Genomic DNA, 19,016 nt, shown 5'->3' on the forward strand with positions numbered 1-19,016 from the left:
AGTGTTGTATTGTTGTTCTTCTTGTTTTAATTCAGAAGCAGGAGGCCACAGAGTAGAGCCTGTTGATTATAGATCTCTGCCTGTCTCATCTGTGTATATATCTAAATATTTCTACAGAAGGGGCAACAGGGATTCTCATGTAAAGATCCAAAAATACTCTGACTATGAACATCCACAATTCTGATCAGTCTAAGTGTGTATGAAGTCCCAAAAAAGACGGCACATGGGGTGGAGGCCTGGCTCAGCCCCTAACCAGCGATTGGCTGTTGGGCTTGCTCCACCTCCCAGAGATCAGCCCTGCCCTGGGAGGGGTCAGAGGGAAGTCATGGCTAGCCCTCCTCCTTGGGCCTCTAGGAGACCAGGGGTCCTTGTCTTTGGGAGTCTCAGAGCCCATCAGCAGGGAGATAGTGGAGTCATCTACGTAGTCACCCACCTTGGAGAGATAGGAGCCCTCTCCCAGCTAGAAGAGCATGGGAAGGTCACTGCTCCCCACATCCACAGAGTCTGGGTCCACCAAGAATGGGTTCCTCAGTGTGGTGTAGTGGACCAACAGCTTCCCTGAGTCAGGGATTCCCAAGAGGAATGGAAGGAGCTATGGGAAAGCTTAGGCAAATCAGTTGTCAGTTCTAAATAGAATAGAAGGGAAAGAATTACTATGACACTATTTTTTCAACAGTTTTCCTTTAGCAGATTCTATTTTCAAAAAAATACTGATTCTTATAATAAGGTACCTGCAAGTAGTATGTTCTGACCCCATTTTCAAGGACATAAATATGAACAAAAATGAACATTAGCATCATTTTATATTGCAAAATTTTATTTATTAAAATAAAATTTTATTTATTGAAATTATTCTGGTTTACCATTAAACCCAATTCAATTGTTTAATCCAAAAGATTATAAATAATAGTAATGATGTATTCTATTGTTATCACCTGCAGAAAGTACATTACCTTCCCAATGGAGAGAAGTTAACCATCCTGTGATGTTGACCTCAGGGAACAGCTCTTCTCATCCTGTGTCCTTTATCTTGCTTGGGCTCCCAGGACTCGAGAAGTCTCAGTTTTGGGTTGCCTTTCCATTCTGTGCCATGTATGTTGTGGCTATAGTTGGCAATATCACTGTCCTTCACATAATCCGAACTGATCACACCATGCATGAGCCCATGTACCTCTTTGTGGCCATGCTGGCTGTTACTGACCTGGTCCTCTCCACTTCCACCCAACCTAAAATGCTGGCCATACTCTGGTTTCATGCTCACGAGATTGAATACCATGCCTGCCTCATGCAGATGTTCTTCATCCATGCCTTTTCTTCCGTGGAGTCTGGGGTGCTCATGGCGATGGCCTTGGACCGTTATGTGGCTATCTGCTTCCCACTCCATCACTCTAGGATCCTGACCCCCTCTGTGGTGGGTAAACTGGGGGCAGTGGTGATGATGAGAGGGCTGCTGTGGGTGAGTCCTTTCTGCTTCATGGTGTCCAGGATGCCCTTCTGCCCCAACCAGATCATTCCACACTCATACTGTGAGCACATGGCTGTGCTGAAGTTGGTATGTGCTGATACTAGGGTAAATCGTGCATATGGGCTCTTTGTGGCCTTCTCTGTGGTTGGCTTTGATATTATTGTCATCAGTGTGTCCTATGTGATGATTTTGAGAACTGTGCTGGGATTACCCTCCAGTGAAGCCCAGCTCAAAGCTTTTGGCACATGTGCCTCCCATATCTGTGTCATCTTGGCTCTTTATATCCCAGCCCTCTTTACTTTCCTCACCCACCGCTTTGGACATCAGGTGCCCCGAGTGGCACACATCATGTTGGCCAATCTCTACCTACTGGTACCTCCCATGCTGAACCCCATCATCTATGGAGTTAGAACCAAACAGATCAGGGACAGGGTTATTCAAGGATGTTGTGGAAAAGAGTCACAAGTCAAAGCATAGGGTTTCAACCATCCCAATTTCCCCACTGATCTGGGGACATAAATGCAGAAAGTTTGCCAGGATGTCACATATTGTCACAAAGTCATCTCTGAACAACTGGCTCAGAAATCAGCCACCCTCCAGAAGCAAAGGGAACAATTTTCAGGATACCTAGAATAAGAACTCTCAGAGAGACGTGACTGATAACAGACACAAGGTTTACCTATGTTCATCAAGAGAAGAAAACAATAAAAAACATGTTCACCTATCAAATTCGTGAAGATCTGAAACAAATTTCATCTTCTATAGACCACGAAGGGGAAAATTATTTTTACATTGTTGGTCGAATTATAAGTTGGTATACCTTGTTATAAAGGAGTTTAGATATTTCCATTAAAACTGTTTAAAAGTCATATATTTTCCCCATCTTTGGAATCTCTTTATGCAAATAGAATTTTAGAAAAAAATGTGTACACAAAGATTCATTATTTATTAAAACAAAAACAGGATCAGTCAGCTATTGATTTGTAAGAAACCAGATGAAGTAATGAGCAAGTGAATGTCATGTATCAGTTAACTACTATATTCGCAAAGGGTATCTAAGGATGTGAAAATGATAAAGATATAATGCGAAACTTAGAAAGGATTACCCACATGGCCGATGCCAATTCTGAAGGAAAACATATGTGTAGGAAAAGATTCAGGAAATACATCCAAATTCTAATAACAGATAATAATAGCAGTGAGATTTGTGGTATTTTAATGTTCTTTTTGCACCTTTATGTATTCTTGAAAATTATCCATGATTGAGGAAGTTTAATTTCAGTATGAGAAGAAAGTAACTAAAATAACAACAAATGTGTACAGAAGAGGTTAATTCAGTGCCAAAGCCTACAGGAGTGGAGTGGGCGATCTGAGAGCATGAGGGACTGTGGAATAAGTTCCTGAAAAGTCTGAAAATCTAGATTTAAAATTGCTGCCAGAATCACAACTTCTTGAGACTGCCAGCCATGAGAATTAGGTAGGCTAACTGTTGAGCTCCCTTACCAAAATGTGCTGATTCCCTGATGACAATGGATTTCAAATGAAGAAGTTTTGGAAAAGAATGAGGAAGAAGAGTCTCTTCTGAAGGTAACTATGTTGTAGGGTTAAAGGTAGTTGGAAAATTACTCAAAATTTTATTATCTGTTATTATTCAATTTCCTTTTAAATTAAAAATTTAAGCTTTCTTAGAAAACTACCCATCCTTTATTGTTTTCTTATTTTTTCGCCTTTATTGAGCTACGTTTAACATACAAATAGTTGCACATGTTTAATGCATACATTTGGATGAATTGGGACATATGTGTACAGCTGTGATACATCACCACAATCAGTGTAATAAACAAGTCTGTCCCAGTCGCTGCATTTGTATGTTTATCCTCACTCACCACTCTCTTGTCAAAGCCAATAGTGAAGAAGGTTCTAAAATTCAGGCTTTTACGTTGTTAAAACTAATGTCAGATGAAGGTCCTTTTAGAAAAACCAGGAGTGTGTTTGCTTTTCCCAGAGAAAACAGTCATTGGAGCCTAAAAGTGCCCCTGGAAATGAATGGTATTCTGAAGGACCATTGTCAAAATTCCCAAATTTTAGAGTTGTAAGGAACCATGATCCTCTTATCTGCAAATCAGTTAATGATTGTGAGTCGCTCTCTTTTTTCTTTTTAAAATTACCTTTATGGCTGTATAACTTGAGAGAATAAAATGCAAATATTTTAATACATAGTTAAATGAGTTCTGACACAGGTAAATATCTCTGTGGCTATTCACCCATTAAGATATAGAACATTTGCATCACTTCATAAAGATTTTTGCTGCCTTTTTGTAGTCACACACCCTGCTCCATCCCAGGCAGGCAAATCCTGATCTGATTTCTTTCTCTCTATATTATTTTGTTCTCTCACTAGAAATTGAGTCTTGTGTCTCGCTCAGTATAAAGCTTTTCAGATTCATCCATGCTGCTGCATGTATGAGTGATTCATTTTGTGTTATTGCTCAGTAGTATATTTTATTTTTCTACATACCTCAGTTGGTATATTGTTACCTTTCTGCCTTGCTTCAGCCCTTTTAGTCTTTCATATCATATCAACCTCTCACAGGTCTTAGGGGTTTGCTCTTAATCATCCCACTTCCCCACGTTGTTCTTTTCTGGACATTGTCTCTGCCTCACATCATACTTTAGGTCTCAACTTGTACCACCTTATTAGTGAGGTGTTTTTAAACTAGTGTATCTCAACTCGATCCTGTTCCTTATAATTTTCTTTCAACACAAATATTTCATTTCCTCCCTATCTTAGCCAAATATGTAAATATTAAAATTACTTATTTGTTATCTGTTCCTCTGATTTGAATATATATTCCATGAAAGCATAGAATAATTATTTATAATTCTATCCCCAAACCTAGCTCACAACCAAAAAACGAGCTATGTGAATGAATGACTGAATTTTTTTTACCTGTGTCTGATACCGCTGTTGCATTAATTCCACTATGGACTACAAGATGGTATTTGCAGGTCCATTTTCCCCTCATTCCTCCAAAACTGGCTACCAGTCCTAAGGGCCCCTTTCTTTATCCCTGTGGAAGTTTTGAAGGACTTTGCTTGTCAAATGAGATAAGCTTATATAAATAACAATTTTTCTCATTCTATTCTTTTCATGAACAAATAGAAAATATTTGGAACATTTCAAATTTCTGTTCAAGAAATAATTATTGAACAATTATCTGCACAAAACATTCTGTAAGAGGATGGGAAAAGAATGGAGAACAAGAGAAACTGTCAGTTCGAGCATCTAAATAGTACGAGACAACCAAAATAAGCACATCGAATACCTACAATGCTAGCTCCAGTATAAAAACTGAGTACTTGAGCTATGCTGCTCTATCCTGATTAGAAGCATCCTTAATGCTCTGAATCAATGAAAATAGATGGTTGCCTTCATCACAACTTAAGAACCAGTGGGTGCAGGACATCAAATTTGTAACTAAACTCAAGCTTCTCTGTAGCCATTTGTAAAAACTATCAAATGAGCACTTTGAGTGAGGAACTCAATTTCCTACCTGTAAGATGGGCAGAGTTATCTCTAATGTGACATAAGTGACTGAGAGAGACCAGAAAGCACTTAACAAATGCAGTCCTTGGCAGTCACTTTCTCCTGGTTCTCAAAGGTTGCTAAGAGCCACGCCAGGCTTTCAGGGCTCTGTTCTAGAGTAATTTCAAAAGGGTGGCTTTCATCAGTATTGTCTACTCTGCACAGAGCCAAGCACAGGGTTATCGGTATGATGGCATTTCATACTCAGATTCAACAAGCATTTCTTTACCACTTAAGTGTCTCTACTGCACTTGGTGCTGGGGTTATAGAGATTTAAAGTTCATAACTCTTCCAAAAACCCCTCCTCTGTGCTCTCACAGCAACTGGCACAAATCCTGCTGTCATCACACTCACTCCTAAACACCCCAATGATTTGATTGTGTGTTTTAATTTTGATTCTCAGGTGGCTAATCCTGAAGTCACTGACCAATCCTACTCTATCTTCTTAGTCTAGGACTCTCAGGCCAGAGGGCGAAGCAAAGAAAGGCCTGATGCCTGAATATACAGAGTACAGCCTCCACCCCATCCCCATCCCAGATAAACGTGGAGTCTGTTTTGGGTTTCGATTCTCAATGGGTCTGTCTTAGGTGTGGAGCCTCATGGAAAAGATTTGGCTTCTATTGTTTCTGGAAGCCCTCCAGATACCAGCTCTGATATTTCTTACAGGCTTTGTATCGCTGCATGTGCATATGTACAAGTAGCTATAATTATCCAGTTACATTTTGTAAAGGAGGAAATAGAAACCAAATAATCTAAGTAATATCCTTAGGTATATTTCTGAGCCAGAATGTATAGCAGAGCCAGAAGAGGGGAGGGGGGGTGAAAATAAACTAACAAACACACAAAAAGCAGGTCTACTAGGTAGAAATTGACCCTTTCTAAGAAATCAGCTAAAGGTTTTATAACTCTGAAGAGAAATTCACATGGTAATTCATATTAATGGTGCCCTAGAGATGTGCAACATGGCTTCCTAGGAAAAAAATTTAAAAAGAAACGTGTGCCAGTTTCTGTTTCTGGAATGTGCCAACTCCATTTTAAACCTCATGTTTTAAAAGAGGATCAAGTCCAGTGGGGAGGGTATAGGGACAGGATACCTCCCCAGGAGGTCCCCCATTTTAATTGGCTTCCAGAATGGAGTAGAAAGGGCTCAGTGGATGTTGTAAACCAGATCTGCTGCAGCACTTTGCTTATTCCCAGAAACAGAGCAGTAGGACCTGGAGGATCGCTACAGGAAGATGTGGGCAAGAAGTCAGGAGGGGAAGATGTGTTGAGAGAAGAGTAAATGTGGCTCAGGAAGAGGAATAGAGAAGTCTAGTGTGTGGTGATCCTGTCTCTGGACCAACTGGAGTGGTGGTTTGAATTTGCAACTGAACTTATTTTTGAAGCTAGTTTTCTTGAATCCACGTGGAAGAGGAAGTCATTATTCATTAATTTTTCAGTAATTACTCTTCTGTGTGTCTTCTGTCTTTCTAATAATGCTCAGCAGCCATGCTTTTTATGGTCTTTCAACTGATTGAGGTTTTTGAGGGCAGCCACCAGATCATTCCTATTGCTGCCTCTCCAACACTTAGCAGCCTGGAATAGAGCAAGAGCTTAAAGAGCAGACAAGTGAATGATGAATAGTATATGCTAAAAAGGTCTCAGCTGGGATTTTAAAGAAACCAAGTAGCCCATTTTATGGGTTTTCTGTGATGTCTCACTTTCACAAGGCACATGAGTACATGAACCTAAACTGCATTATTGGCTTATTGATTCACTGCAATAGTGATGCTTCAAGCGGCAGCTACTGAAGACACTAGCTCTGAGGCAGCATCCCCTTTCCCAAGGTTCCCAGAAACTAGCCCAAGATTTCCCTAAAAGCAGCAAAAGAATGAGAGAAGCACTACAAAGTCAGTGACCTGGAAACCAGTTCCAGCTCAGATCTTGCCTCAGGGTACAACTGGGGACTTCTCTACTCTCCCCTGGACCAGCTCTTCTGTCATCTTTTCCTCAGTTCTCAAAATAAAACAACAGTCACTGATTAGACCTGCCTACTTCCCAAGAAACAGAGAAAGAAACATTTATGTTTGTATTTATGCAAACAGAAATACACAAGGGAGTTTGTGTCTTTATGAATTCTCCCATTGGTGGGGAAATTTGTGGGCAGGAAAGGCATCAGAAGAGATCACCAAAGACATGATGATTGAGCTGTGTCTTAAAGTGGGTAGTTTCAGTTCATAAGAGGGATAAAAATGGGAAGGAAAGTCAAAGGTGAGGAATCAGCATTTGCAAAGGCGATGAACCATGAAAGATGCAGGAGGAACAGCCAAGTGGCTATGGAGAGAAAGGAGGCCGCAGAGCCAAATACAGGCTCCATCTTACCTAGGAGCTTAGGTTTTAGCTTGCAGGACAGACATCCTCTACCATGTGTTTTCACCAAAGATCCTAGGCAAATGCAGGATGGGGCCTTGTCCTGTCAGGCTTAGAGAGAAACTGGGATCTGAGGGTAAAAAGGAAACTCTGACAGGTAATGCAGGCCCCAGATCAAGGCAAAATCACGAACACATCCTCAGCAGGCTGTAAAGAATTCAACAGAGCTCAAGGATAAGGATGAGCAAGATTCTGTTGGAGTTAGGCATTTCTCTCTTTCTCTCTCTCTTTCCCATTTTCATGATTTTTCTGATTTATTTTAATTCAATGTGTATAAAGGTGTGGTTAGATACAGCCACAGGCGTAATGAAAAAGTAATTTGTTTCTTCCGACAAAATTGACTTTTATGTGGAAAAAAAGGACAAGGGTTAATGTAGCATTTACAGTGACTCATTTCCATTTGGAGACGAGATGTTTGCAATGTTTAGTCTTCATTCCATGAATTTGGGCCTGTGATTTATAAACACCGTCATCAGGAGAAAGTATAGATCATATTCAGGATTAACATAGGAAAAATATATGTATTTATTGACATATGATAAGTGGTTTTCTATTCAGATAATTTTCTAATCACTCAGCTCTCATAATCCCCAGAGTTCTCAGACATAAAGGGTTTATTACTTGCTGAGTCTCTTCTGAGTGTGGGCTCCTCCTCCATTAGGAGTCATCCTTTGATGCCACCATTGTAGACTAGCCCTCCACCAGCTCCTTGTGTATTTTCATGGTGGGAGGCTTCCCGATTCTGGATGTGTTTCCTGTTCTATATCAGCTACACTAAGGCTGTTGTGAGAAACAGCCCCCCCTCTTTTATGTGGCCTGCGCTGACTACGTCTATGAGCCATGTGTCTCTTCCTGGTAAAACAAAGGAAGAAGCCCTGCCCAAGTATGAGGCCTGTGCCCCTCACATTTGTGTCATTCTGCCCCTGTACATCTCAGGGACTCTACTTCTTCTTCCTTTGTTTTACCTGCCACATGGTCAGAGTAGTTCCAATCACTATTTTACAATCGATTCCCTCTTTAGTATAGAAGTGCATTTTAATTTTCTATACTTATGTATACATTTATTTTAATATCCAATTCGTTTCTTTACATATGTAATATGATACGTTCATTGTTATTCTATACATACAACCTTCTTAAATATTTCTCTACGTTGAATGTAGCTACAAACCTGTCTGGTCCATAAAAGATGCTCAGTAAATATTATATTGAATCCAGTGAACATATCCAGTGTGAATCTGCCTTCTTTAAAAGATACATTTTACCTTCAGGAAAAGTTGCTTCCATTTAAGAAGTAAATCTGTATACTGAAAAAAATCTCTGGTAATCTAGCGTATATAACTCTATTCTGGATCCAAGGATTTCAAAATACTTAAAATTTGCTATTAGCATCTTTTGGAGATACTTATTTTAAGAATATGCTAGCAGACACCCCAGAACGATTTTATTTTCCAGATATGAAAATTAGAGAATCAGTGTTTTTGCAAATTCATCCTAATGAAATATAAAGCAAGAGAAGAGGCTTCAGTCACATACATACATACGTACGTACATTCATAAATATGAAATCCATCTTCATCAGAAACTTTCCAGAAAGGCCACACAGACACATAATCTTTCTCCTAAGTTATACATGTTCAACATCACCACATTTCCCTCACTCACAATTGAAGGCATTGTTCTTCATCAGACTTCTTACCCAATAGCTGTTTCACAGGAAACCAAAAAAGCCCTTTACTTTCACAGACCCACTAATAGACAAGTATTTTTAAAATCACAGAGAGAAACTCAATTTTATTCTCTACCACGCAGCTTGACAGCAAGTCATGCATTAGGTAAGACCAGGCAAAAACAGAGGCACAGTTAAAAGCACACAGCGGTGGTCTGGTCCCCCATCTGTAGTCACTCACCCACTTATTCAGCGATTGCTCACAATATTGAATTCCTTGTCTGCTTGATGGGGGCAGGGACCAACAAAATGCTTCATCATTTTCTTGAATTAAGTCACACTGAGCACCCTGAGAAGGTATCTACTCTGATCCTGGTATGAAGCCCAACTCTTATCTTCCTAACCCTTCAAAATTCTTAAACCCAAACTGGCCCCTTGTCCAACGGTCATGCTGAATTTACACTGCTCTTCTGTTTGGTAATTCCAGCAGTGTTGTGAATGCTGGTTCTGTATCTGACTCTGCCAACTGTTGAAAGCAGTAGTAATGACTGGTGCCCATTTGGACACATATACAAACACCATTCTCTTCTTCACCAGTTATCCATCAAGTCACACAGAGAAAATGAGGCAGATGAATTGGAAAGATGTCACTACTGATAAATTCAGTGTGGCTAAGCCTCTGCCTCCTAGAAGCCACTCCCCCTACTTAAATTTAAATTGAGCACATAACAGCATCTCAAAACTCCAGCAACTAGAACACAATTTCTTCAGACACCAGTGCAAGATTACCCCACAGAGGGAGCTCAAGTCCTGTTACAGCCCATCTCATTATAGCCAGTTCTACTCAGAAATAAGTATGTGTTAGCACAATTGTTCTGAGAAAGCAGAGAGAATAAAGAAGATTGAGAAAGGATAGGATCACAGTATCTTTTCCTCAGGAACTGCCTAGTCTACAATGCACCTGTGAAGTGTCCTAAGAGCAGAATACAATGTCCAGCTCTCCTTAGAGACATGAGCTGTGACCTGAACTGTGTCTTCTGCACTTAAAAGGCAACATGATATCCAGGAATAGCACAGAATTAGAGTTAATAGACCTGTATCCAAATCCCATGGGTATTTTTCTTAAGACATTTAAAAATTCTAGTCACTTAATTGCTAAATTAAGAAACTGGGTATCCATTTTAAGGAGCTGTGGTTTAAACTAAATAAAAGCATGAACTTAAAAGAGCTTAATGCAGAACTTGAACACAGTGGCTATTTAGTCAGCATCGCTATTGCTGTTGTTTTCAGCGGTAGAGAAGAAACATGCAGCAGAAAGAAAAACTATCAGGCTGATCCTAGCAGAGAAATCAACCTTTGGGGAGAGGAAAGGAAAGCTCACCCTGCAAAACGAGGTGATTAAATTTGGGAAGAGCAGCCTCCATGAGACCTCTCCCAGTTTTGTTTGGAAGAGCTTGAGGATAGTGCTGCAGATTTGTTTATACAATAGGGTTTGGCACAGGCGGCCAAGGAAATGAAGTTGGATGATAGTGGATAGACATATGGTGACGCCTTGTGGAAAAGCCGTGGACAATTGAAAGAACACCCAGGGAATGCAGAAGATTGCAACTGCCCCCAGTGTGGGAGACGTGTGCTGCAGGCTTTATTCAGTCCCTATGAGGAAGCAGTGAGGAATACAGAGCAGATGATCAGGACGTAAGAGAGGACAATGTATGGTAGATGAACCCTTGTGATTAGAGTGAGAACAGCTAAGCCTCCCATAACTGTTCATCCTTGAATCAGAACATGCTACCTTAAGCACATCAGAGTAGAAGCAATAAGGATGGAAAAGGATATTGACTTTGCAAAATGGCAGCCTCTTTTTTTTTTTTTTTTTTTTTTTTTTTTTTTTTTTTTTTTTTTTTTTTTTTTATTTTTTTTTTTTTTTTATTTTATTTTTTTTGGGGGTACACCAGGTTCAATCAATTGTTTTTTTTACACATATCCCCATATTCCCTCCCTTCCTTGACGCCCCCCCCTCGATTCCCCCCCACCCTCCCTGCCCCAGTCCTCTAAGGCATCTTCCATCCTCGAGTTGGACTCCCTTTGTTATACAACAACTTCTCACTGACTATTTTACAGGTGGTAGTATATATATGTCTGTACTACTCTCCCGCTTCTTCTCAGTTTCCCCTTCACCCCCCGCCCAATGGCAGCCTCTTAATGAGAAAAATGGATAGACAAAGGCTGATCCACATTCTAAGGACCATCACTACATCAATCTTTAAAGTCATAAAGTTTGTCAGAATGGTGTCTTATCAGAGGGGTCTGCAGATAACAGCAAAGCAGTTCAAAGCCATGACCCTGGGTACTGAGGATTCTGTAAAACCAGAGCTGTAGAGGAAGAAGAGCTGGATGATGCAGTCAGGGGGATTTTATGGGCGTTGAACCAGAGGACACCGAGGCATTGTAAAGAGTCAGCCCCAGTTCAGTGGTGGACCCCATGGAGAGGGAATAGTACATGTGCTCATAGAGGCTTGGCTCCAGAATCACTACCAACAGGATTATACTGTGTGTGGAAGGAAGAAGGGAACTGAGATCCAGATGTGGAAGGCCTGTCACCCAGGAAAACCTATTAGGAGGAAGATCTCGATCTCTGGTGTAATATTGATGAAAGAAGACATGGTGAGCTGGGGAGGCAGCACCCACTCTCCCTGAGCACCCATACTGCTCAGAGGAAACCAAACTCCAATCTATCTGTGCCTGACGGGTTACTAAGCAGGTTCTCCTCTACATCTGTAGAGCCAGATTGAGGGGTATGAAACACAAGAGCCCTCATTGATTTGGCTTCTAAAGGGGAACAGAAATTGAGATAATGTTATCCTGCTGAAGGATAGCCTTGGGCTACTCTCAAGGCCAGCTCACTGAGCTTCCATCGATTATGAGAGTCAGAGCAGGGACCAGGCAGGATCCCTGAAACTTTGGAAGGAAGACTGGCATTTGATTCTTTTATTTACTTTTTTGGCTGTGTTGGATCTTTGTTGCTGCACGTGGGCTTCCTCTAGTTGCCGCTAGTGGGGGCTACTCTTCTCTTTGTTGCAGTGCTCAGGCTTCTCATTGCGGTGGCTTCTCTTATTGCAGTGGCTTCTCTTGTTGAGGAGCACAGGCTCTAGGCTTGCAGGTTTCAGTAGCTGGGGCACGAGGGCTTTAGTAGTTGTGACTCATGGGCTTTAGCACGCAGTCTCAGTGTTTGTGGCGTGCAGGGTTAGCTGCTCTGCGGCATATGGGATCTTCCTGGACCAAGGATGGAACCCGTGTCCCCTGCATTGGCAGATGGATTCTTAACCACTGCACCACCAGGGAAGTCCCGGCATTTAATTCTGAATTGCCCAAACAACCATCCCTCCTCTTGGAATCAGATCCAGAATGCAGGCAGAATGCCATCTTCTTTCATCTTTTCTGAAGCTTGGATCTGCAGCTCTGACTGGGCCTTTCCTGCTCTAGAGATTAATATAGACTTTCACTTCATACACGCCCAGACAGGGAGAGGAAATACAAGTGATTCTCAGGCTCGGGCTCTATGTCGAATCCCAAGGAGCCTTGTGCCATTCTCCTTGAGGATTGGGGAGAAGTTTTAAGAAAAGTAATTCACACAATTTATTGCCAGGTAACAGGAGACTGTCGTTCTTAGTAAGGTTCTCACAGGTGAGTCCCTAGCACCTCCCTAATTAGCTGCAGCCCCTGATCCAGAGACATGTCCCTGAACACATTTTTTAGACATTAAAGAATACTAAACCATTGAGAAAACAAACCCCAGGGGAGCAGGGGAATGGTTTTGCAATTTTTAATGAAGTTCAGAGAACTCTATCCTATGCTAACTATGGTTATCTCCTGCTCCGTTTGCTACCTCATAAGGGTCTCTGTTTAAAGTTATATTCTATTTGCAGAATGGGGAAGGAAAATATTTGATAAGGGGATTGCAGGGACCAAAGCCTTTATGCATAGCCATTACTGATTTATAATTATCAAAATGATAGTAAAATAGTGTAATCTGGTTGATATGACATACTGCTGGAAATTTGAAAAGTCATGTAGGTAAAGTATTATCAGAAAGAAAAAAAATTTTTGTTAATCAGAAACACACTAAGTCAAAACAATGGTACAAAATTGCTAATTTCCTTACTGAGTCACCTTTTGGCTCACCAGGCCAAGTGAACTTTGAAGAGTATCTTTTTCCTCTAATTTCTTTTCCTCATGTATATTTCAACCAATCCACCAGCCCAAGTTCTCAGCTTTATTCTACCTGGCTCAATAATTAGAGAGGATGAATAGATCCTTAAAATGAATAAGTCCTTCGTAACAGTGAACTTCGGCAAAAATCTACAAGATGAACAAACCCTTTCTTACTCATTCTGACAGTTCCTCATACCAGAAATGTATGCATATTTTATTCTTTTAAAGTTCCTATGTACTAGGAGAAGGAGATGAATGGGGTGAAGGAACCAGAAAAATCAGTTGTTGTCATTTTAAAATTAGTAATCAGAACAATTAACATTTTTTTGTAGTTTTACTGTGTTTCAGACCGTGCTAAACACGTCGTATACATATAATATATAATATACATATAATATATATATAATTTTATTTAATCCACAGCTAGAATATTTTAAATACTCCAAGTGTAATAACAAAAATATCAGTTTTTACCAAGTTCTATCCAAATAAGTGCCCCATTCATTGAGCATCATCCATGTAACAAGCACTGTTAAGTGTTGTACAGACTTTGTCTCAGGTCATCTTCACGAGAGTATATTATCATCCACATTTTACCAATGAGACAGTACGTGCGCAATGTCACAAAACTAGTGATGACAGAGTTAAGATTTAAATTTCAACCTGTCAGATTCCAAAATGGTTACACTTTCAGTATGAAGTCATGAAGAAAGTGATAGCAAAAAGGGAAACTGTATTGTTTATATTTGTTGCAATTCCTTTGAAGTATGCACTTCATCTCACGTGATGAGGAGCAATGACTGAGTGGAAAACATTTCAGGTTACGTTCACGCTCCACAATTTACCAGCTGCATAAACTTGAGCAAATTGCTTTGGTACACTAGGACTTCATTTTCTCTGTTAAATCAGAATGATAATTATAAATAAATTGTATAGGATTATTTTGTGGATTAAATGATATAATTAATATGAAATATATTTTCTAAACTATATAATTCTTAGCAAATGTTACATTTTAAATAACATATAATCCACTCTCGGCATTTTTAGCCTGATCTCCAATTAGCATCCTCCAAATGTCAGGAACAGATGATTAAAAGAGGAGACATCTGAGTTTTAGATGCTTGAAGCAGTGTAGCTATTTGCCAACAGCAGAAAGGGCATTTGGGCACCTTTGGAGTAACAGAGATAACACACAAGAGTGAGGGCAAAATATGTTTCTTGGCTATCTACTGCTGGAAAACAAATCTCTTCAAAACCGAAGAGCTAAAAAAAATTTACATTATTGCTTATGGTTCTTTGGGCCAAGAAGTCAGGCAATGCTCAGCGGGGCTAACTCCGGCATCAGCTGGGATAATTTATGCTCCAATACTCTGCTGGCATCTGAACCGGGTTCAAAGGCCCACAATGGCCTGGATGCATGCCGACACCTTACTCTGGCTGTGGGTGGCTTCTGAATCAGTATTCTCTTACTGCTTAACAAACTACCGTAAATTAGTATAAATTCAGTGGCTTCAAACAACACAAAATCTTACAGTTTTGGAGGTCAAAGTCTAAAATAAATCTTATGAGGTTAAAACATCAAGGTTTCAGCAGTGGTGTATTCCTTCTCTAGGGGAAAATTTACATCCATACCTTCTCAGTTTCTAGAGGTTGTCTGTGTTCCTTAGCTCGGGTCCCCTTTCTTACAGTCTCCAGGCTCTCCTTCCAGAGTTACACGTCCTACTCCAGCTCTGAGCTTCCTGCCTCTCTCTTATAAGAACTCTTGTGATTACATTGGGTCCACCTGGATAATCCAGGATAATCTCTCCAGCTCAAAATACTTAATCAAAAATAGTTTTAAGTAAATGTAATTAATGTATCTGTTTTCTTCATTTTTAGGCCTCCCTGTCAGAACAGGGCAGCACAAGCTAAATATCCACCATAATTATTAAATTAAAATGAATTTGTCAGTGAAAACAGACACAAATGGATGAATTAAGCCATAAAATATAGCACATAGTAGCTGCTCAAAAATGATAGTTTTCATTATTTCATATAATGCCAAAAAATTCTATTTACTGAAGACTTGTTTTCACGGTTTCTTTTGGTCTTTTTTTGTTCCTTTTTATCCCTCCTAAATCACTGAAAAAATCTTCACTAGTGCTTACTGCCTTCTGTTAATGATTCTCTCTCTCAATGCAGAATGAAAGGAGTAAGATGCTAAAGTAAGAACATCAGATTATATATAAGTTCCTCTCTGTGCAGTCCTGTGTTGATACTCTATGTCCCTTCCTTCATCTCCCCTTCCGAGGGTGTAATCCACAGTAGAAAAGATTTGGTTAATGGCTGCACAAAATGTTACCTTAAGGAGGTTTTCCTCAAGTGTATCAAGTGCCTGAAGGAAACCATGCATTTTCTCTGGGGTAGGTTAGGAGGCCCCTTTGGGGCCAGGGATTCTACTCTTGGTAAGTCAACCACCTGGAAAAAGCCATTTAAAGACTCTTTGCTCCTGCAGGAAAAGGCTGAAATTATAGATTCTCCCCAACCAAGTGTCTCAGAAAGCAGTTCCATCAGCTCAGGAGTTTTCACTTGTCTCTTTGATGGGGTCCTGTGAGGGCAAAGGAACTTCTTGTTCCAGCGAATAGCAGGTAAGGAGATGAAGAAAAAAGATGTGGGGGAGACGCACCAAGGTTGTAGAGAGGTGGGGAAAGTTGGAGTAGAAATTTGAAAGAGAAAGAAATATCTTTCCTGCCTTTCTAGGCTTGGGGAACTAGTGAGGAAGGGGATGGAAATGGGAGTGAGTGTTTGGGAAAAGAAATCCTCCAGCAACTCTCTAGAAGTTTAAAATACAAATGAGTATTCAAACTTTCCCCTGAAACTCACAATTATGAAAATCCTTCTTGGCTTCATTTATGCTGGGATGGGGTAACATACCAAGGATAGCAACTGCTAAGGACCAAGATGACAGGGAGGGGAGTGAAAATTTAGGGGGACATCAAAAAATTTAGTAATCATGATAAATAATATTTAAATGCAATATTTTTAATCTAACTTTTTTGGTCTATGATCAATAAAACATCACAATTTTAAGTAAAGTCCAGTACCATGCCAAGCCATATTATAACCTAAAGGAAAAGAAATAATGTGAACCCTTAGTTTTAAAGGAAGCAAACTTAATACTACATTTTTAAACCTATTAAGTTTTTTTTTGTTTACTGCATTTTCAATTGAGAAAATTGCCATATAGGACATATGTGAAAATTCTAAATAAATTTTAATCAGCTGAAGTAAAATTGTGTCTACTATGGTATAAATAAAATATTTAAATTTAAAATAATGATGTGACTGGTCAGAATGGCCATCATCAAAAAATCTAGAAACAGTAAATGTTGGAGAGGCTGTGGAGAAAAGGGAACTCTGCTTCACTGTTGGTGGGAATGTAAGCTGGTACAGCCACTATGGAAAACAGTTTGGAGGTTCCTTAAAAAACTAAAAATAGGACTATCATATGACCCAGTAATCCCACTACTGGGCATATACCCAGAGAAAACCATAATCCAAAAAGAAACATGTAGCATAATGTCCATTGCAGCACTATTTACAATAGCCAGGATATGGAAGCAACCTAAATGCCCATCAACAAATGAATGGATAAAGAAGATGTGGCACATATATACAATGGAATATTACTCAGCCATAAAAAGGAATGAAATTGTCATGTGGTGGATAGACCTAGAGTCTGTCACACAGAATGAAGTAAGCCAGAAAGAGAAAAACAAATACTGTATGCTAACCCATATATATGGAATCTGAAGAAATGGTACTGATGAACCCAGGGACAGGCAAGAGTGGAGATACAGAAGTAGAGAATGGACTTGAGGACACGGGGCTGGGGTGAGGGGCGAAGGGGAAGCTGGGACAAAGTGAGAGAGTAGCATAGACATATTTACACTACCAGCTGTAAAATAGATACCTAGTGGGAAGTTGCTGTATAACAAAAGGAGATCAACTTGAGGATGGGAGATGCCTTAGAGGGTTAGGACAGGGAGGGGGGGAGGAAGTCGTGGGGGGGAGGGAGTCTCGGGAGGGAGGGGATATGGGGATATATGTAAAAGTACAGCTGATTCACTTTGGTGTACCTCAAAAACTGGTACAAGACTGTAAAGCAAATATATTCCAATAAAGAGTTTAAAAAAATAATAATAATGGTGTGAGATTTAATACAATTGCTTTTCAATTTCTCAACATTTTCAAGTTATGTTAATGTTCTGGAAAACACTAAGTATTAAAAATACATGAAAACATGTACATAGGGGTGTATATATTTCATTTTGCCTTAGATGTCAACGTAGCTTGGCACAGCTCTGGTCTTTATTCAGAACTTTGATGCTCTGTTTGTCAGATTTTTTGCATTGGTTTTGACTTTTTAAACTTTTGCATAAAAATGTTATTTATCCAGTTGCTGAGTTTTTTCAGCACTGTCCTTATATTCCATACCCAAGGCAAATGTCTTACTTGCCTCACCCTAGTTTCAGTCCTGCTGTTCATAACATGTGCTAAGCATGATAGAGCAGGAAGAGCAAGAGATTTGAGTCAGATTTGTCTTTTACTTGTTTAATGGATAATTTAACCTAGCTGAAACTTATCCGTAGCATAAAGACGATAGATAAAAGCTACCTCTAACTCTGTAGGGACGACATGATGCATAATAATTAAAACAATTATCAAAATGTCTGACTGAGAGTAGTTTTGACTCAATGAAATGTGTCATTGCAGGAACTGACTGAAGGGGAGTGCCATTTCACTCAGACCACCATGCTGTCCATTGGTAATTCCACTCCTCCAACTTTCCTCTTGACTGGAGTGCCAGGGCTAGAAGCTTTTCACATCTGGTTTTCCATCCCTTTTTGCTGTCTTTGTGTGATTGCCCTCTTGGGGAACAGCACCATCCTGTATGTAGTGATCACAGACTCTAGCCTCCATGAGCCCATGTACTATTTCCTCTCCATGCTCTCCACCACTGACATTGGCATCACTATTTCTTCTCTTCCCACAACACTGGGTGTCCTCTGGTTCAATGCCAGGGTCATCAGCCTAGATGCCTGCATTGTACAGATGTTCTTTCTACATGGATTCACCCTCATGGAATCCTCTGTGCTTTTGGCCATGGCTTTTGACCGCTTTGTTGCCATCTGTAACCCCCTAAGATATGCTATGATTCTAACCAACTCTAGAATCATTAAATCTGGTATGGTGATTTTTGTACGAATGTTGGTCAACCTGATGCCCTTGCTCCTGCTCCTTAAGAAGTTGTCTTTCTGTGGTCCTAATGTGCTTTCCCACTCCTATTGTTACCACCCTGATATGATTAAGTGTTCTTGCTCAAGTATCAAGGTCAACAGCATCTGTGGCTTAGTTGCTCTCTTTCTGACATCAGGTATAGATATTCCCTGCATTTTCCTCTCCTATGTGCTGATCATCAAGTCCATCCTCAGCATCGCCTCCCCAAAGGAGAGGCAAAAGGCGTTCAGCATCTGCATCTCTCACATTGGTGCTGTTGCCATCTTCTACATCCCCTGGGTCATCTTGGCTTTGGTACATCGCTTTGGGCATAATGCTCCTCCATATGTCCATACACTCTTGTCAAATCTCCATTTCCTGTTTCCCCCAGTGCTGAACCCCATTATATATAG

General features: G+C 40.2%; 1 protein-coding gene and 1 pseudogene across 1 annotated transcript; both read left to right on the forward strand.

Annotated features, from left to right (window-relative positions):
• The first annotated feature begins 976 nt into the window (after positions 1-976).
• On the forward strand, positions 977-1,942 carry LOC130860852 (olfactory receptor 52R1-like). Its single transcript, XM_057749399.1, has one exon. It carries the CDS (start codon positions 986-988, stop codon positions 1,940-1,942), a length of 957 nt encoding a protein of 318 aa, XP_057605382.1. The 5' UTR covers positions 977-985.
• A 16,196-nt stretch (positions 1,943-18,138) lies between these two features.
• Positions 18,139-19,016, forward strand: LOC130861494 (olfactory receptor 51F1-like; annotated as a pseudogene).

This window comes from Hippopotamus amphibius, chromosome 9 (assembly GCF_030028045.1).
Source record: "Hippopotamus amphibius kiboko isolate mHipAmp2 chromosome 9, mHipAmp2.hap2, whole genome shotgun sequence".
Taxonomy (NCBI): domain Eukaryota; kingdom Metazoa; phylum Chordata; class Mammalia; order Artiodactyla; family Hippopotamidae; genus Hippopotamus; species Hippopotamus amphibius.